Source organism: Bombus flavifrons, chromosome 16 (genome assembly GCF_040668555.2).
Source record: "Bombus flavifrons isolate JBK064 chromosome 16, iyBomFlav1_principal, whole genome shotgun sequence".
Classification (NCBI taxonomy): domain Eukaryota; kingdom Metazoa; phylum Arthropoda; class Insecta; order Hymenoptera; family Apidae; genus Bombus; species Bombus flavifrons.
In genome coordinates, this window is record NC_138457.1 from 2,783,731 (window position 1) to 2,806,058 (window position 22,328).

The 22,328-nt window shown below is 31.4% G+C and overlaps 1 protein-coding gene across 4 annotated transcripts in view; it reads right to left on the reverse strand.

Moving 5' to 3' along the window:
• Positions 1–5,916: 5,916 nt before the first annotated feature.
• Positions 5,917–22,328, reverse strand: part of gw (trinucleotide repeat containing adaptor protein gawky) — a 38,081-nt gene continuing 21,669 nt past the window's right edge. For all 4 annotated transcript variants that reach the window (XM_069129655.1, XM_069129656.1, XM_069129657.1 and 1 more), the window contains one exon: positions 5,917–21,667. In XM_069129655.1, the coding sequence (XP_068985756.1) occupies positions 21,326–21,667 (342 nt within the window). In that variant the 3' untranslated portion in view covers positions 5,917–21,325. The remainder of the gene's footprint in view (positions 21,668–22,328) is intronic.

The window sequence follows — 22,328 nt, forward strand, 5'->3', positions numbered from 1 at the left end:
TCTCTCGTCTCTTCGATTCGACAGTTTCTCTTAAGAGTATTTCTCTAAATAGAAATCTCTCGTGATCTCTTAAAACTAATCTGCCTGTTTAAATCTTATTCGTCTTATTTTAAATTTACCGCGGTTTTATACATATTTTTTTGTCAATTTTTCATTTTTTTTTCAACGTAAGTAAATACTCTTGATTTACCATTTACGACATCCCACGATTACAATCTACGGTTCGTTATACTATAACCTATGTTTCATAACTTCCAAGCGCGGTAAATTTCGATTTACGAACGTAATATTTTTTTTCTCAAGAACATCTTTTTGGTGTCCCACCGAATGAAAGTCTCCTTTTACTTTGTTTTCAAGAGCGAGCAAGACTAGAATCTCTTATTAATATCACTGTTTATGTCTAACTAAAAAAAGAAAAGAAAATTTAAAATTAATCGAAGAAAAGGAGGAATAATTATTAAATCTCATATCAAGTTTCTTGATTATATACACCTTGCTTATTTCTTTTTTATCCATTATCGAAAAGCTTTTAAGAAACACTTCTCAGGGATTTTCCATCAAACGGTGACAATGACGTTACGTCCTACTTTGGAAACATTTTGGTTTTAATAAAAAGGATGTAAATAATGAAAATAGTTCATAATTGTACCCGTTTTTGTCGTTCCTAGGCCGTTTTTATACCGGTAATTGGAACATATACTGATTTGCATTAGTAGAATAAATTTTTGAACCCTAGAAAACAATACTATAAAACAAATTTTTAATATTCCAATGATTAAACAGAAACGATGTTGATTCGCGAAATTCATTGAATCGCAAATAAATGAGAGAAATGAAATGTAAAGATTATTATACATGTACATATGTGATGATAAACTTTGAAAAATTTACACACTAGTAACGAAGCAGCTTTTAATAGTCGCTAGTATCGATTGATATATCGTTTATCGCTAAATCTAGGGATATTCATTTCTTTTATGTTGCACCATTATATGAATGTACAGTATTACTACACTTTCCATTCGTACTTGTGTATTTCATCTTTGCGATTAAGTACACCGACTAAAATACTTTGTTGAAATACTTTTAACGGGAATATAGTTCGACGAAAAGAGAAATATATGCGTAGAGGGCACAAGTATAGTTATTTTTGTCTGCTATACTTCACGTGGCCTGTTTTTCCCCATTTCCTATTGCGCTTTTTTTGAGCAAATAATATCATGTTATAAATTATTCTTGATATTTCCTTTCTTCTCTAAACTATCAAGGAAACGATGAATATTTTCAAGGAACAAAATAAAAGAAGAATGAAAGAGAATATTCGGAGAGACGATGATATGGAACACTCTTAAATACATGTAATACTTCGGAAATCTCGGAAATAAGGTAATTATCGTAAGCGTTCAATTCGATTTTGAACATCATGGCGACGATAAGTCTTCTCTTATTTCATTTTCCCCGATCTTTCCAAACAAATAGATACGAGACTCGCTTTTATAAATACGGAGTCGTTAGATTATCACCAAATAGTTGCACATTATTATACACCGGTTTAGTCTTACACGCGTTCATCTCGACTTTTTCTAATGAAAAAGGACAACTAATGTTTTCTCTGCATTTATAGTCATCAATGCAGATATGTATGTAGATAAAAATGCGCATTCGTAACGTAACCAACAAATGTACAGAAAGTCATTCACATTCGTAATAAATATTTGTTTGATTTAATAAAACTTTTATTCGATTAAGTTCGAGATTTGCCGACTTATTTTCATTGTGCTATTTCTCTGTCATCACAGGACAAGAAACAATATAGACAGCATGCTGAAAACAAGGTTATATAAGGTATCTTTATAAAATTGATTGTCATACAAATATCGCAAGCGATATTACCAAACTTGTGTCACGTTGCTCATTATAAATTTGTCGATAAAACACAGGTAAACGTTTAGAGTCTAGCACGAAATAGAAAAATAAGACATGATTAACATTACATTTGGTGAGTAATAGATGTTAATAAAATTATGTATCATCTGTTTCAGTAATGAAATTATTCACCATTTTTAAAGAAGATTATTAAGAGGCTTTAACGAAAGATGCGTATATCGGAAATATGTAGTAGAAATCTCGATAGCCAAATAAAAATTTTACGGGACGGTTCACAGTTACATACTGTCTTGTTTCAACATCACATGTTAGCGTTTCGAAATGTTACGCTGATCACGTTATGTTCTTGCTAATTTGCAAAAGGCGAAATTCTTGCTACTTTCCTATTCGGTTCGTTACGAAAAATGGCATGATCTCGGAATAAATTACGTATATGCACGTTCGTAGGGGGGGGGGGGGGATACCTTTTTATGAACAAATTTTAACAAACTGTTAGAACACTAAGTTCAAAGTACATCGTTGAAATAATGTTCTCTACACGATAGCACCACCTGTTCACCCGCTCATCGTAATTTATGTACATACATACAGTGGCTACAAGATTCATACGTACTTATTTTTAGCCGAAAATTATTTGATTGAATTGCGAAACGAAGCATCCTGTTTATTAGATTCTACATTTCAATTCCATATTTTTATAATCATATGAAATTATTATTAAATGGTACGAAATTTGTTATAGCTGGATAGAATTAATCGGTGTATAAATGCAATGTAATAAATACAGCGGTGTACAAATATTTTTTGCAATCACTGTATACGTCTTTTGACTAACAAAAACTATTTGTTCGTTAATATATCCATTACGCATAAGAAAATAGGTATTTTATAAAAAAGTGATTTTGAAACCGTCGTTCAAAATTTCTAAAAGGAAAAGAATACTAGCGATAAACGTAAATTATCGTATAGCTCGAAAATACCAAAAATTAAATTAATTCTTCATCGTTAACATTTAGTAGCAGTGTTAATTGATAATTAATCGTATTATTGCTTTATAACAATATGTACGTAATACGTTAATGCACGTTAATTCTACATATAAAGTATGGAGAAAAAACGGATATGTTAGAATTTTGTATGATTTGCTATAAATATCGATATTAACTTTACACAAATATAAATAAATTATCACAAAAAATATATTATTAACAGAAAATTCTTTCGAGCTGCTTCAAAAATTAGAATTAAATAAATTAAATTAAATTAAATTAAATTAATTAATTAATAAATTAAAAATTAGAATTCGTACCAATTGTAGTACAATTATATACAAAAAATTGTTCTATATGTTTTACAGTAAAATTTTAACGACAAACTGTCATCAATATTTTAATGAATATTTCCTGTTCCATTTATAGTAAAAAATACCATGAATTCTGAGATTTCAATAAATGCTATAAAACTCTTCATTTTAAGTAAACACGTTAGCAAATTGATACGATAAAAGAAGCTAAATCGTTGAACAATTTTTACTTTTTTCTCGCTCACTGAATTGTAATCGTTCTGTTGTAAATTGGATCGGTTTAACGAAACTAAAAGGAGAAGAAAGGATACAGAACGTACAAAGTAACATAATTTTGTTCGAACAAAAATAAACTTGCACGCCGTTTCAATAGTGTATTGACAAAAAGAATAGATTAAAGAATAAATTCAACACGCAAAGTAATGCGATAGAAATAAGGAAACCTGGGCCATTTACTTACGTTTTCTTAATAGACAAGGAAATGATAGCGAGAGTTCCGTATAATGCTGTTTAGACGAATTGTTTAAAATAATTCGCGGCTACCTAGTAAAAAAAATGATTAAACTTTCAGACTGAAAAATGGTCCGGTTCTGCAACTGAAAAAGAATTGCGAAAACGAAGAATGCTGCAAAGAAAATGATAAATTATTGAAAGCCGGTTGAATTTGTATTAGGGAAATTGAAAAAAAAAAGGAAAATGTTCAATTTGATTTTAAATAACTTTATTTCTATTTATCATTATAGCTATCAGAAAAAGACGAGAGAACACCCATGATCGTTTTAATCACTCGTTATTCGAATTCTCACTCAACGATTACATAATTAAGTAATTACGAAAGCAACCAAGAGATTTTTTTTTTTTTTCGAAATAAAGAAGAAAAAAGTAAACATCTTAATATAAACATATATTAAATTCATACAATTAATTAATATACATATGCATTTCATATATATATATATATATATATTTTATATATATAACATATATATTAATTAATACAATTAAATTCTACAGTTTCAGATTAAAAATAAATAATAAATGAAAAAGAAAGAAACATGTTAATTTATCTCCAGACTTTTCATATACGCGTTGATATTTTTTTAATACCTCCAGAATGGAATTAACTAATCCATTAATTAATTAATTAATTAATTAATTAATTCGCTTATCGGCACGATTCTACAATTAATCAATTAATACCTTCGCAGTGATTATCTAAAAATCCTGAAAAAAGCGTACACAATTGAGTTACACATCTTTTTCATTCGGTTAAAAAGAGTCTGTACTTTTAAAGGAAAAAATATAATATTCGATAATGCAGGGTGATCAAAAAATAATGGTGCAAGAGACAATTTTAAGAAATCTTTTGAGTAGAAAATAAGACGATTTTCACAACTGTCCCCGACACTCGATGAACGTATGTATAGGATAGGTACTGAACAATACTATAAAAAAAAGCCGTCGTTAACCCTTAAAAAACGAGGTTCGATTTTAGGCGTAATTGGTCGCACATTCCACCGTCATTATCATCTAAATTCAAGCCGATTATCCTCACAGTATATGGCGTCAGTTTTAAATTTCATTCGGCAATAAGTTAACTTTCCATCAAATATCGTCAAATACGCGAAACCACAGAATAAATAATAAATGACAACGTCACAATAATAATAGTAATAATAATAATAATAATAATAATAATAATAGTAATAATAATAATAATAATAATAACAACACAAGATAATGCCTAATGTATAATTACTCGGAATAAAATTTAAAAGAAGCGAAATAAAAAGCTAAAAAGATATATTCGGTTCGGTGTACTGTGAGTAGCAACGAAGAGAGTTGTTTTTTATCATAATATCTGTAATAATAAAATATTTTGCGTTACATTTCGTTAATATTTGGTACAAGTACTTTCACACTGTTATACCTCTATAATATAACGGTTATTCAATTACTCGATAGTCCTTAATAAAGCGTTCCTTATATATATATACATACAATTGTTACTACTTATCATAGTACGGTATATGCGGTCACTAGCAATGCCTAAAGATTTATTTGTCGAAGAGCAAAAAATGTATGAGAAAAGTACGAAAAGAGACCGGGAAACTGAAAAGAGAGAATCATGTTATTTTCAACTCAAAAATGTTTCTCAGGTTTTAGCAGCCACGGTATGTTCACAATCTCCAATTGTAATTAGCCGCGCGAAACGTCATAGTCCGTCAGCGTTAAAGAAAATCACGATTAAGAATAATATTCCATTATATCTAGGAAGGCCGCAGTTTTCTCTTGTACTACAATCTTTAAAACACCCTGTATGTAAGAAAGTTTATTCTAAGTAATATTATATGTATACATGTGTACGTGTCACGTACGCGTATGAACACATAAGTACGTATGCATACATGCATACCCACGTGGCTGTGCACGTATTTACACATGTACACACCTGGACGAACGTATACATATATGTACGCATACATATATAGGTATATAATACGTGTACGTATACATATTCACATACGATCGCACGCGTACACATATGTGCACATTATTCGTATATACGTGTAGACGTATATAGGGTGTGCAATAAAGCTGAAAGTGCGATATGTAAGATTCCCGGATTCAAATTACGCAAATTTCATTCGAGCTAAAAATTCTGTTATCTTTTCCAAATAAATCGTATCATCGGTGAATCGCTGAACTGCGGATGCGTGTGCACGTTCTTTTTTCTTTTCAACTTTGATTGCTGTATTATTCAATTCAGTTCAAGATCGATTTTACTTGGAAACAATTTGTCCGCAAATATCATCCGTATGTTTTTTCTAACTAAAAGTGGAATTCGTTAGTTAGTACAATAGTACAACGGCCCCTTGTTGTACCTTCCCAAACACCCTGTATAAGAACACGCGTAGTATAAAGAATTTGAAAAATACACTTAAGACGATAAGGAGGGCAACAAAGAAACAAAATATATTTTCACTTCAACCGTTTCGATGACCAGACTAATCTATGCTTTAAGGCTTTAAAAAGCTCCTTAAGGACCACTGCATTACATAAGGGTGCTTAATATAGGTAGCGCTATAGTGTACAGAACTGTTTCGTCCGATATAAAACAGGCAATTATTTACGTTTACTCTTTTCATATGCCTATTTATTACTTTCTCCCCCAGACTCGACCGACTATCATATTTTTTCTTTTTATCACTTATCCCTATTATTTTTAATTTTTTTTTTTTGTCATTTTTCTTTTTTCAGAAAATCGATGTTAACTAAGTGCTGAGATAACGTTTCTCTTCTTCTCCGCCTGTTCTTTTTTACCTTTTACGATTCACTTTGAAACCGGGACGATCTTAGAAGCAAAGTGGGATCAATTTCTCAAAATCATCTTATTTTTAGCAGAGGAATTGTAACTGCGCTCTTGTACTATCATTTATGTGACACCCTGTACATGTTGAATTGTTATCTTTTTTTTTTTTTTTTTTTGTTTTTTCTTCGTTTAACAAGCATATTTAAATACGTACACACGATACGAGAGTGTATCTTCCACAAGAAAAATTATCGTCCTTCATCACAATCAACACACATACAGAGACGCAGGTAGAAAATGGGATTAGGTTCGTTCAGCGTGCATGAGCGTGAGCGCGAACCTTTTCTCGAGTAGAAAAAGTCGAGGCTTTTGAAAATTCACTTCTCCACACTAACCCGGCGCATTTATTTAAATTCTAATCTTTTATAGTAATGATTCATACCCTAAAACAGCTATATATTCAATATTTATTATCACAACAAATATCTTTCCGTTAGTTTGAGAAAGCTTTTCGCCCTTTGATTCAATTTGTGTGTCGTGTTCGTGTGTGTGTATATGTTTATATGTATGTGTGTTCCTATGTGTGTGGGCGTGTGTGCGTGCTATATGGATGTAATGTGTGTACTTAAAACACGCGACATTCAATTATCCTATACATTTTCCACTTTGAATTCTTTCTGGCCTTTTTTCTCTTTCTGGCAAGAAACGAAGGACACACCATTTTCTAGATTATGTGGAACTATTAACTCGTATTGTGAATTTTCACGCGCCCAAAGCACTTTTGTGACATTGTTCGATTAAAATCGAGTAGAAAACCAATCTTCTTTTTCGATGTTCATCAGACTCTGATATGTGTAACACGACGCTTCTTTGAAAAAATGATGTCCAAAAAAATGAATTCGAAAATTTAAAAAAATATCTCTAGCGAAGTTTCGTAACAAATGATGACTACTTGTCGACCGTCAACGTTCAACAATCGTTGTAAGAAAAAAAAAAAGTCAAATATAAAAAGACTAAGAATAGAAGTATACATGTCACGTATTCTTCATCGTGAAGTGGATCAAAATGTATTCTTAAATTAGAATAAAACGAACGAACAAACAAACAAACAAACAAACACAATTCGAGGAACATCACCGATCTTGAAACGCTGTTCACAGACTTCAACGCGCTATCGTAGTATTTCGCTATGAATAATTTCTAGTGGAAAACTGAAGGAAAGAAACAGAGAATAGAAGGAAATATAGTATTTTTAAAAAGCTTGCGCCCGCATAAACGTATTAGGTTCGCATTGTAATGTTATTGACGCTAATAACTTGGACGTAAAGAAAAGTTACTAGACGAAGAAAAAGGTACCAGAGAAAATTCATTGGTGAAAAATTCTTGAACAACATTTAAGTAGAAGGTAAACACAAAACTCCGCAGAACCATGTTCAACGTCATTGTCATCGTAAACGTCATTCGTCACTGTAATCGTTATTATACTCCATAACCTCCTATCCCCTCCCACGCATACAATATTCACCCAATCATTTGGAAATCTTACACTAAGCTTCACCATCAGAGTCGTTAGAATACTACGCTACTTGTGAATATATCTCTCAATACCGTTAGACAATGAAAATCGCAAAATTGTAATAACTAACATTTTATATCTATTATTTCGTACCGTTTCTTCTTCTCATCTCTATTTTTATATTATTGTTATTAGCATTATATCGCATCTTAATGAACATTACGATCATTATTACTGTTAATACCTAATATTTATTTCATTAATTATTAATTCATTATTGTTAGTTTATTATTAATCTATCTAAAATTAATTAATTTTTCATTATTGTTAGGAATAGAGGTTACTCGCGAATTAGTCCACTTTGTTGCATTAATCAGTAGTCATTTTTTTACAATAATTAATCACCTTATTAATTAGTACTCTCTTCAAAATGCTTTCTTATAATATATATATATATATATATAATATATATATATTATCGTAATATAATATATAACTGTGTGTGTGTGTGTGTGTGTGTGTGCGTGTGTGGGTAGGTGGGTGGGCGTGTGTCTGTGTGTACGTGTGTACGTTTCTGTGGACGCGTAGAGTTATATTATCCACGAATATGCATACACATATACGTGTACGCAGCATGTAGTGTGTATACGCGTAGACAAACAATGTATACATAAATGTCTGTTCACTTTTTCTTTATCATTGATAAATCCTAAATTATTAATAAGTATGTATGTGTGTATGTGCGTGTGTCTTATGTGTGTATTGCGCGCGCGCTCGTACGTGCGTGCCTGCGTGTGTCCCAGTATTTACTATATTTACTATCCTTCTTCCCTATGTTGTTCGCATGTTAATAGTTAAAAATGACAAGTTTACACTTTACTCCTCGGACCTTGATTTTCATTTCGTTTTCTTTTCTTTTCATTTAGAACCCCTTTCGGGATGCTGTTCTCTTTCGAAGCGTGTGCACAAGGGGTACTTCTCCTAAATCTAACAAATAACATGACACTAACTTTCTGTAATATCTTTAAAACCTTCCATGTTTGCTAATTACGAAATCAGTGCATGGCACTTCCATCTTCATTGAATGGTCCTAGGTTGCAAAACGCGCATTGCAGCCAATTTTTATTAATTTTTCTCGCTCATTCATTTTTTACAACAGAGAAATTACTTCGTCTTCGACTTTTTCCTAATATCTTATGAAATCAGTGTTTTTCGTATATTTCTTCAATGTATATTTATATTATACGTATATAATTAATTTAAAAAAACAGCATCTTACAAACACGTATTAAATTAACTTCATAACTAGATTAGACAATAAATGTGCGTAAAAGCTTCATTTAAAATTTCACATGCTTACATTCATAATAAGTGAAAATATCATCTATAGATTGTACATTAAATCTGAATTATTTGGCCCTGATCACTTCGTATATACAAACATTTCAGTTTCCGTATGTTCAAAATTTAATTGGTCACGATTAACTAATAAATAATATTCACGGAAAAAGAATGGGAATCATACTTATTTATAATTCTTGGATATGTTAACCGCCGAATAACGACCAGATACATATCGTTAATTACTATTAGGCATCTAGACTTAGTTATATTTCTTTTTTTACTTTATAGGTTATTTGCCACATGTTCTAATTTCGATTATGTCTTTCCAAGAAACCCTGACGAAAGGTTCCGGAATTTTTCAAGTCCATTTCGATTTGGAAAACATTCGAAAAATATTTTCGTTCTTTCAATCAGTTTAGGTTAAATTCCGGTTCGAAAATTGTGCGAAATATTTCGAGGAATTTTGCTCACTCTTCCCAAGTTTATTTACATTCACCATCAATAATTTCGTATGTAGGCAACAAAAAAGAAATATGTCGTTTATCTCGAAACGATTTTGAAATTTTCAAATTTATTCAAATACTATTCTATTTTTCGAAATCTATTACAACAGAATCGCAAAATTTAATATTCCGGTCTTCCGTATATTTTAAGTTATATATTTCCCTGATATTACAAGTGAAACGCTTTTCCTTATCTTTTTACATTTCTTTTTCTTTCTTTGCTATTCGCATTATTTTGAATTTTCGAACAAAATTTCGAAGAATCGTTTTAACCAAACTTATTAGTACGAACGTTTCAAATCACTACATATATATACAACTCTAAGTAATAATCACGACAACCAACGAAATCTTTGGGGAAGATTTATAAAAGGTTAGTCACTCGGAGTTCTCGCGTTTTCAATATATCGAGAAAAAGCTATATTTCCATCATACTCAGCGAGGTGCGTAAGACGTAAAAGGAAAGAGAAAGATATTAACGTTTACCTTAACATTTAACATCCCAGATAAAAATAACAGTTGGCTTACATTTTCGGACATATATTAAAATCGATTTTCTAAGCACATTTCGTTTATATTTCTTGCAGAAATACAAAGAACTGTAGAGTTCTCTTGGAGGAAGGGGAGAAAAGATGAAGAAGAATAGTTAAAATTTGAACACACGCATTCGCGACCTTTAAATAATACTGTATCACAATTAAAACAAATCAGACTATAGGGATATAATTATTACTAATAGATTGCAACGCAATGAGCATAGGTATGCGAAAGTTTAATCATTTAAAAGATTAATTAAAAGGAAAGGTTTTATAACGATGTTTAATAATATCATTTATCTCTGTTAATATTGCATTACACCTAATATTCTTTATATATTATAACAAAATTGTCGAACATAAAACTATTTATGTATGTATAACTGTTTATTTCAATTTCACCGGCATCGTCGGCTATTCGCCATATTGCGCCACTTTTCTGTATGACTATATAAAATATTTCTAAAACTTCGTTTACCATTAAATTTAGTGACTTGAGAAATCAAATTTACAATTATAAGATTAATATTCATAGTAATACATTATTAAAACGTTATGCGTTAAAAATACAAAGAAACATATAAATTAACTATTTCAAATGTATTTCGATCGATTCTTTTCCTAAAATAAATTCAAGTATTCGTATCAATCTTTCCTCCGTAAAGACACATTCGTTAACAAGTTTCGAGTTATCAAAAGCCTTTTGTTTTGACTAAATTTATTCCGTTTGTAATAGTTATTGTGGTTGGAATTTTTCCCTTATCCACGTCACATGTTTATTTTTCTTTCCCGTCCTCTTGTTATTATCAAATTAATAAATGGCACATGCCCCAAATGCACACGCGTGTGTATTCAAGAAAAAGAGGGGAAAACGATTCATCCCGAAAGAGAAGAGTATGCGCATATGTGTACGTTTTCCTACTGGCGCGTGTGTACGCATGCGCTCGAAATACGTAAACTGACCACCGAGAAACCTCAACTAATACACGCACCAATTAATAGTAACACGTATATACACTTGCATACACGGACGTAAAATATATTAGATACCCCTGTGACACCTGTGTGCACATCGATAGTATAGCACGCATGCGTACCGATACGTCGAATGCACGAAACAAAAACGCGGTATAACACGCATGCGCGTAAGCGTATTAGAAATTCGTATCATCGTAAACCACCAAGAGTGGTGCATATGCGCACAAGTATGCATACGCCTGTTATTGGCTGTATTCCTTTAAAACTTTCCTCCCGATTCGTTTTTTCTCTTTTTCTCCTTTTCTTTTTCTAAACGTGTATTCGATTTGTCTCGGACTAAATATAAATGCCTAACCTTTTAGACTTAACATTCAATATACCGCATGCTTCGCTAGACACAGCCAAGAATTTGAAATGTTTAAATAGACGTAAAATGGATAATAATGTCGTCGCTAATAACTCCCTAAAGAAAGTTACATAGGTCAGAAACAATTACAATTTGGCGTTAATCGAACCGATTTGTTGCCATTATTTTATGTTAGTTAAAAATATAATTTCACGAATTATATGCCTCTAAAGATGAATAATTTATCTTACGCAGAAGACGAATAAGTTCTCACGAAAATTATGAAAGCTTTTCCATTTTTTAAATTTCGAACTTGTTTTTTCTTTTTCTCTTTAAATTTAATCTAAATCATTAGTATTAAATCGAATGGTATTTAATATCAATATCACATTAGAGTTTTAACAAGAAAAATAAATATAGACGAGATGGCGTCGCGATCTCGTGCGGTTTCAAAAGAACACAGACAATAAGTGCAATAAAGTACATACGCGTTTGTGTAATGAACAGAAAATTAAGCGGAGAAGGTGTAGGAGGTTAACGAGAGAAATAAAAGGAGAAGAACAAATTAAATACAATTAGATCTACAGACGAAAAATAGTGAAAACAAGGAGATAAGAAGGGAAAAAGAATACGTAGTTTCAGCGCATGCGCACAAGAGATTGTAGTGTTACATAGCTGATTGGTCTTAAATATAGCATGCTAACTCTAGTATTTTGAAATATGCCTTTTTATAAAATAATAATTAACGACACTGAGGTAAGTGGCTATTAGATTAAGCTTACTTGTTACTTATTTTCATTCACCTATTCACACATTTTTCCGGTGATATGTATCAGAAATCAATTCGTTTTTTTAAATATAACAAAACTAATCTTTTCTTTCTTCATTGTTTGAAACGTTTATAAGTAAATCACAAGATTTTTAGTTTTATAGATACATTTTGCATCATTGAAACGTATCTTATTTGTTCGAAAAGTACTTAAAAGGCAAAGCATGTTAGAATATTTACAAGTCTCGAAGGAAATAATACCAGCGTTTTTATTCGATCGAATCATCAAATTTTATGAAAATAGACCATCATCTGTAATCGAATAATTGAAATGTTTTTTTCCTCGGATATCAAATGTAAAGTATTATAATATAACTATGTGTATATATACAAAGCAAAAGAAAATAGGACGAGAGATTATTAAGGCAATAGAAGATTCTAATTAACGTCTTAAATTTTTAAATCTTCTAAATTAACAGTACGACGAACAAAACACGACAGAGACGACAAATTAATAATACTAATTTATAATGCTTTGCTTCTAGGACAATTGGTTAGCAGCAGAATTGAAAAAAACTATACAAAGTCCAGCTATAATTTTCAAGTAAACTTATTCGAGGAGATTGCAATAAAAAGACGACCGTTTAGGAAAGTGTCCAGGTATTTATAGTATAAAACTATAGAGATGTGTGTGTGTGTGTTTGTTTGTGTCGTATGTATATTATACGTATATAATTAACCCCCAGTGTCGTAAAAATCCCACACGTGTACCAGTATTATTTTATTTTAATTTAGTTTATCAAACGATTGCAAGCGTTTGTCGATCATGCTTGAAGTGTGCTGCCGCCTATCTTCAAGATAAAGGACAATGAATTGCTTCTTATGTTTTATCTCAAATGAAAAAGAGAAACCATTATCGTTGGAAGTACCAGCGCTTGTACAAATTTAGTTCCCGTCTCGTAATCTAAATTTACGTTCCATTTTGGAACAGCAAATAAGGTACACTCATAATGTTCGAACGCCCTCAGACCTCTATTATTTGTAATATTATCAATAATGTTATCTATTATTCGTTACCATTAATATTATCACTAGCAATTCTTATATGACTGCTGCTTTCCTAAAAACATTACACTACTGCTGCCGTCATGATAATCCTTGTTAATTAGCAAGTATTACCACTGCCGCTTGTTAATATCACTACCACTAATATAAATTGCAATTACTTTAATACTCTAATATTTCATTACTATCGTTATTATCGTCTTCTTGATCATCACTCTATTATTATTGTTTTTACGGATTATTGATTAATGAATATCATAATCAGCAACAATTATGTTTTTGTTTATATTACATAAATCGCATTATCATTAACCCCTTATTATTATATCGTGATTAACTTTTTATTCCGTTCACGGTATCCTGACTACTGCGACAGGCGTTTCTCTATTATTAATATCGTGTACCACCACCACCACTAGGTATGATTTATCGTTACTGCTACTATTAACTGTGCAACGACAGTAACAGCGTCATGATAATAAGTAATGATAATGTTTAATAACTGTAACAAAAAGATTGGTGACAATACAATGGCAATGTTAATAATAATAATAGCAGAAATTAACAGCACCAACAATTATCCTAGTACTCTTTAATATTAATCATCAGTAATAGTAGTTGTGTGTAACACTAACAATAGTTACGACCATAATAATAGTAACAATAATGGTAATGATGCGTTACTATACTATGCTGAACAGTAGAAATAAGAATTGTATTACTGCGATAGAAAGCAGTAGAGAGTGGCAATAGTAGAAGCTGAAACAGCGATAGTAACCAGCGTTAGTAGTAGCAAAATGTAAGAGCAACTAAATATAACGAGAAATAAGATTAGAATCGATAGTAGTAGCCACAGCTGCAGTAGAAATCAAACGAAATTAATGGCAGCAATAGCAGCAACAATAATCGCAAAAATGTTGATAATCCACACAGCGATAATATGAGTACAAAGATGTCAATTGTAGTAGTAGCAAAGGCAGTAATAATAATAGTGGTAACATTATCATTACTCTATTATCACATTACACAATATTGCCGCTATTACTATCATTGTCGCGCCACTACTATCGTTGTAATTGCTATAACTACGATTATCATTCCTTTCATTTGCAACCTCGTTGAAATTACAACTTACTTCTTTTAATACTGCTGTTAGAACTATTGTTGCCGCTGATACTATTACCACTTCGATTGCTATATTTGTTACACGATTGCTAGCGTTATCTTTATTTTTTTTTTTCATTTTTTTAACCATCATTATTTATTATCATCATAGCTATTGTTGTTGCTGTTATTAAGTGTTATAAATATTATTTATCATTTAGCATTACTATTATTATTACTGTTACTACTATTAATTCCACTACTATTGCTGCTACTTGCTACTACTACCACTAACTGTACCTATTTAGTTCTACGACTACTTCTACTATTATTATTATTTATTATTATTGTTGTTACAATTCAGCGATTCCACCGTGGAACCTGAGTAATCTGGATAGAAGCTTAGTGTCAACTAATTTCGATGAATCGTAGAGGCAGCTTTTTTCAAGCATTAAGATATAAAATTTGTGAATTATACGTGTATTATTGAATCACCTGAAATCACACACACGGTATTCAGTTAAGCATATAGGTGAAATCTGAGTTGCGAAACTGAACGTAAGTCTTCGGATTGAATTGCCATAAATAGAAAGAGTCAACTAACGAAAATGCACTCCCGCCCTTCTAGTATGTCAAAATAAGAAAGAAACCCTTTAGATCCATTGTTAACTACCTTCGTTGGAATAAGATAATAACAATTTCGTCTTTTTACTTTCTTCTCCTTTTTTTTTTTTTTTTTAAAGATAATTACGCGATGTTATATGTTTCAAGTTGTAGGGTCAACTATTCATCAACTTGTTTAAAAAATTGTCTAATAATTTATTTAATACGCGAATATTCTTATATTAAGAGTGAATGTTAATGTAATCGAGAAATATCGATAAGCGTATTCGAAAATATTACAAAATGAACATAGAAGATATATTTCAATAAATTTTCACCCATTTAGTTTAGTTAGTCAAAGTTAAATATATATGTAGTACATAGATGTTGGTGAAGATTTTCATAAAAAAACGAAGACATTTTCTACTAATTGTAAAAGCCAAATACTGTCCATCTCACTTAATAAAGCTATATTAAACAGAAAATTCGATTAAAAGAAGAAAAAAGAAAAACGAACTAAAATTTCATCGTTCGTGATCGAATATTATGAATGTTAGTCTACCATAATACCTAACGTCAGCTAGTAAAATGTTCGCTTTTTATTCCTAACGTCAGTAGTTAATTACAAACATTTCCTAACATCGATCCTCTTTGGTTTACCAAACATACTATTCGACATTTGTTTGTATGTATTTTAAGTAGTTCTCTACCTACTTACACACTTTATCGATAAACAGTGTGCAAATAAATTCATTAAGTCTTATAATTTTTTGAATAATCATAGAATTCTAACGTATCCATTCCTCGAATTTTTGATTTTTTCTTTTTTTTTTCCTTTTTTAATGAATTAAATCCTTAAACATTTCAGGTAGTCCCAAAACTAAATTTATTAGGACCCTTTTGATCCCTTCATTTGTTTCATTATTATACGAGAAACCTAACCTTCTGATTTAGGAAATCGATCTACGGATAGTTTGATTACTAATCATAGTTTTTAATGACTCGAATTCATTAACCTTTGAGGAATACTCGTTATGCATATATATGTTTATATATATATATAAATATATATATATAAGTATATATATATATATATATATATATATATATATATATATATCAATAAAACTTAGAACACACAGAATGACTTAAATATCTGTAACACGCAAAATGCTAAAAAGTCATGAAAAATAATCAAATCCCAGAAGATCAAGAAAATCTCACGTTAATTATTTGAAATGCATCGGCACTTGAGAGAGATTGACCTTTAAACCTTTATGTAGGTACACACGTTATGCGTATGTTCACGGCAAGATCTATGGATCTGCTTTTAACAGCAGACTCGAGAGAAAAAACAGAAAAGAACTTTTTCTTTAGTCTCGCGGTTGAACAAGACCGAGAAGATCTGAGGGCGTTGGATATATATTTCAGAGATATATCAGAATGTTGGAAAGAAAATATTGTGCAATGAATACTAAACACTCTTTTTCCCATCGGTATGGTTATCAGTCCATTCAGGTACCTTTGACGTTGAAAACATACACATACACACATGCGCGCTCGCTCGCTCGCTTATTCGCGTGCGCGCGCGCGCGCGCGCAATCACATTCCCTTGCACACGTAGGCATGCACGCATAAACTTCACATGACACGCGCGTGCGCGCGCACGCAACGGAGGGGCAGAGGGAATGAACTCATTTTTACCCCTTCCTTTAACCGAACCTCCTCCCAATGGTCCAATCAGAACTTCAAAACATTATATTCATCAACGTCTGTTTTTGTTCTATCGAATTTTCGAGATTCACTTCTTGTTTAGGTGTGAGATATATAGTGACGAAGTAAAGTATCGGTCGTGCTCAATCACGAACAACGAAAAATAATCAAACGGGCAAAACGAATGCCCGGTCAAGTCATTTCCAAATTTAAATGCAATCTTTGTATCATATATGTACATACTGAAAAATTAAACTACATTTATATCTTTCTATATCTTGTATATATAATTATTTGTAACGTTGAAGAACAGAAAAGAATATGTAATAAAGAGGAAAGTTAAAAGTGTAACAAACAAACAAATAAACAGAAAATTGTTACGACGCTCGTTCTATCCTTCCTTTTTTCAGAATCAACATTTTTCTGCTGTTTGTTCAAGCAGATATCTAGTACAGTAAGACTCATTAATTGCACAGAGTTATTGACACAGTCTAGCAAATTAAGCTTTAGCGAGAATGGCGGAAATACCCGCCATTGTAATTTTAAGGCAATCAAATGTTACACAAATGCGAACTTAGAATCAGTATCTGCGTGAAAGTTCCAGTTCCCTCACTTTTTGGGCAATCTTTTATGAAATCAGTAAAATTTAAATCATTCGCATTCATTTTATTCAGTCATTCGTAATTTATTTACAAATCATTCGTGAATCCTTCTTTAACATAGTCGAAAAGCCAAAATTGTCAAACTATTTACACAATCATCTGGCTTGTGATAAATTTCCTTTCGAAACTTGTATGATTTCGATTTATGTTTTAATTAATCCCAATCAACGAAACTAACAGAGAATTGAATTTACAAAAACGAAATCCTATCACTTATCAAATGCGAGAAAAGAATATAAATAAGAATTGAAGTCTTCATAGTTTCCATTCTATCATAATAAAAGAAACGTTTAATAGATATCTAACATTTTTGTCATAAAAATAAATCATGTCCAGGAACTGTACTAACATTGTACTATAATACTCAAACGATATTTGACTCCGGTTATTTTCTAGATGATAATACCATTTTACTACTACGATATTGTCTACAAACTTTTAGCTTTGGGAGGGAATCTGAAGGGTCTAACAATGAATTTAATTACGAAATATAGAGCGATATAAAAATAAAGACGTATATAAATATAGTATACGTATTATGTGATGCTGGAAAGCTGGCATGCTCTGATGCTTCCAAAGCTTTTAGATTCTTGGCGGCATTAGTAGTATTTTAGATCGTTTGGTGAAGTCTATTCTACACCAACGTTTTGAAGTTTGTCACGTTGCATACGTGCTAAATATATGTCATTTGAATAGATGTTAAATAAAACACTAGTCAATTACGAAAATTCGTGTAGCCTGCCTTTGTGACTGCGCGTCATGACTAGTCCAATCGCATTGCATCGCGCATTTCTTCTGCGCATCAACGCTCTAGCAGTATGCAATATAAGCACACGATAATCTCGAATCCATAAATAGCAACTTTTTTGAGAATGTCTACACTAACCACATCCTAAATTAAATTATTTTATTTTTGTGTTTGCAAATATCATCAGCATGATAGAGAGCATTATTATTTAACTCAAAATAATTTGATCAAGGCCGATAAGAATAACACAAATTTTAAAAGTTTCATCTTTTTTGCAACGAAAACGATATCTAATTGTCCATTCATTCAAAGTGTAAAAGAACTTAAAATATTTTTAGTATAAATAATTGAAGAATATATATAGTAGATTTAACCCATGTATAGAGCAATTAATGAGTCTCTATTATACAATATAAAGTACTAGGTATGCTATTAATAATAGATTAATATTGTTACAATTTTTCTATGCCTTTTAATCGATGTCACTAAATATTATTTAGCACTTAAAATATCTTCTATTTTATATATATAATAACTGGAAAGAGAACTAATATTACACAATATGTTACTAGACTAAAAATCACGCATGAATACTACCGTATCGTTTGCTGAGTTTAAACTGAAATAGATAGAAGAATAATATTCTCTGTCTGAAAAAAGTATTGAGACAGTGTAGTAAGTAAGTTATCATCGAAAAATTGTCTCAGATTGTCAAGTTACCAACTATAGATTCTATAGATAAAACTATAGATAGATAGTAAAAGAAAAACTCAAAATTTTTTAAATAGAAATTTTGCGTCACTGTATAATTGGAAATACCATTCACTCGAAAATTCGAAGTCATTCTGAAAACTTTAATTAGGATTTCAGCTTCCTTAAATGCTTTACTTTTTTGTCTCTTAATATTAACCAATGGGAAGTGGCATATTCTTCTCCTCAGTATCGTTCATTTTGCAGAGGGGAGTGAGAAAGAGAAGAGAGAAAGACAAAGACACACACAGATAGGCAGACAACAGACAAAGATAGCTAGAGAAAAACATCGAATTACCATATTCGTTATAACTCTATAATTAGTAAATGGTAAAGAGACACGCTGGACATTGGCACGACGGGTGGCATTTAGATTTAATATATGTAGAATAAAATTTACGTTATTGCGATAACATTTGGTATCGTTTTTGTTGTCGTCGCAAGAACTCGGACCCCGATTTATCATCCCATTAAAAGTTTGTGGGCGTTTTACGATAGAGAATCGATTTTTAGCTAAAATAACGATCTCCGAATATCTCATAGAAGATCAAGATATCTGCCAATACACTTCTTAGCTAGTGAAGCTATTGATTCAAATTTTTTATAATCATAGTTTTATTACAATATTATTCATATAATCTCGACTTACTCGTTGGAATAACAATATACAAATAAAAGCAAATTACTAATCGTATTACTATCGTCAATTTTGTGGCAACAATAACCAAATTTTCTATATTGATAATTGTTGCCATGTGAAGGAAAAATTCACTAAAAATTCGATTCTATATCACCGTTGCTAATGGAAGAGGTATGTATAGCCCAAAGCATCGACGTGGATCCTCGCTTATTAATTTCTTTAAGAGGTAACGTTCCTCCTCCCTTTTTTTTCTTTTTTTTTTTTTCTATATTTTTTCTTTTCATTCATATCTTATTCATTCTTTCTGCTTGTTTTTGTTTTGATTAGATTGGTACAGTCTACGTTTGATACGCATGGCAGTCTCGATTAGAGGAAACTGTTCAGAGCAAAAAAGTGGAACACTCGTGAGACCATTGATCATAATTTACTTTCTTACACGCGCATCCTTAAGAAAGTGTTGGCGACGCCATTATCTAGATTAGCCAATGTATCATTTTTTCAAAGCTAATGGCTGCGGTGTATGCGCGTACCCTTTTAACTTTCCTACTGTTTTCTGTGCTCCGATCCTCAAAATATGTAACAGGATCTAGAATTTATACTATTTTTCATAAAATTACCTACACAACGATGTTTTAATATACGATATATTGGTACGCACCGTTTGCAAGTCATAAATTATTTTGATCAAAATGAACTTGTAACACGTGTCGATATTGAGAAGAATGAAATATAAATTATTACTATACTCAAATATGAAAAAATATGAAAGCAGCGTAATTTATATTCATAAAAATTTTCTTCTACGTGTATCATATAATTTATGTATTCATAATGCAATGAATACATCGAGCATGTACGCAACATTGAAAATATTAAAACATCGAAGAATGTAGCATAACAAAGATCAACTTAAATATCTTCAACATACTAATATATATTGTTCTGAATAAACAGGATATTCGATTGAAACGTTAATGAGAACACGACCTGAATGGGAAGAATACTAATTCAGTAATTGAAATATCATGAAAAACGTACCTATTAGAGATGGGTGCGCACTATGTATACACATACGCGCATATTATATCAGATGAAATTAATATTATTTTAAGATATCAAAATACCAAAATACCAAAATGAACTGCGACAGAAGCAATATCGTAACGTCAATACTAATTTAGTATTACGTCGTACGTACGTACTTAATATGTAGTACGCGCGATATAATAACAGCATTCTCTCGTGACTATTATTAAATGTAGTCGGCATTACACCAAACAATTAATAAAGCACGGCGCACGCCAAAAGCCTTGAAATTCATGATATACCCTCCCTTGCCCCCATTATCCCCGAATCCCAAATTGAAAAATCTTCTGTTGAAAAAATCAAATCAGATCCTTGTTGCTGCCGAAATTATACGCGGCACTGATTTAAGTAACTTCATCGCGAGAACCGGCCCATCTGACAATGCGGAATATAATTGACGTATCGTGAAGTAGAAGGCTTGGTCGTCGCACGAGTGATACCGCTCCTCCGTGCGGCACTCTACATCGACTCACCTCCCAGAAGGTCTCCGGGTAAGTACGAGTTCAGAGAACTGGGCGTAGCACGTTGTTGATCATTGCTGTCGATGCCAGCGCTGCTCCAAAGAGAATTGCTACTCGGTGGAGCGCCCCATAATTGGCTGGAACTACCGCCCCATGTGTCTGGTGGTGGACCAGTTTTGTTCGATGGTCGCAAGCCCCAACCTGCTCCTGTAGTAGCTCCAGCTTGTTGTTGACCTCCATGACTAAGTTGTTGCAACAAGCTGTGCACCTCGGTATCGGCTGGAGATTCTGCGAAAATTGTTGTGTTGCCCAGGACGCAATTGTTCAGAGCACCTTGTGCCTGTAAACATCATTAAACATTTCTCTTATTAATTTCAACTTTTGATAATTTCATAGTAGTACATTTGTGATTTTTTAATCATTGTTTTATATAATATCTAAATGATAAAAATTGTACATTACACTCGTGTATATAATATATATATGTATATATGTAAACAAACAAGATTTATACAATAGGATTTATTAAGTAAATCTACTAATTACTTGGGAAGAGTGCATATTCATTTACAAAAAAACTGGAAATGAAAATGAACATGAAAATTGTGCACAAAAATTTGTAGATATATTCAGAATTTCAAAATCACGTAAAAAGTTACATAAGGACACATTTATATGATCTTCAATATACAAACTTCCTGGAGCACCTAACATTAATACAGTTCCAGTGCATAAAAGCTTTAAATTTGTAGTCTATAGATATATATGATGAATCATATATACAAATAAAAATATAGTAGGTAATACTCAACTCAATTAATTATTGGGTGGTTAACCTAAGTTTAATTTTTTACGGTCTAAATTATACTACGCTGTATTTTTTAGATCTGAATCAACAGAATCAACTGTACTTTAAGATTATTCATACATAAAAAGTAAATTTTACAATAAGTGAGAATCTAATATATTTAAATACTTTTAGTTAAAGTCACAGATGCTGA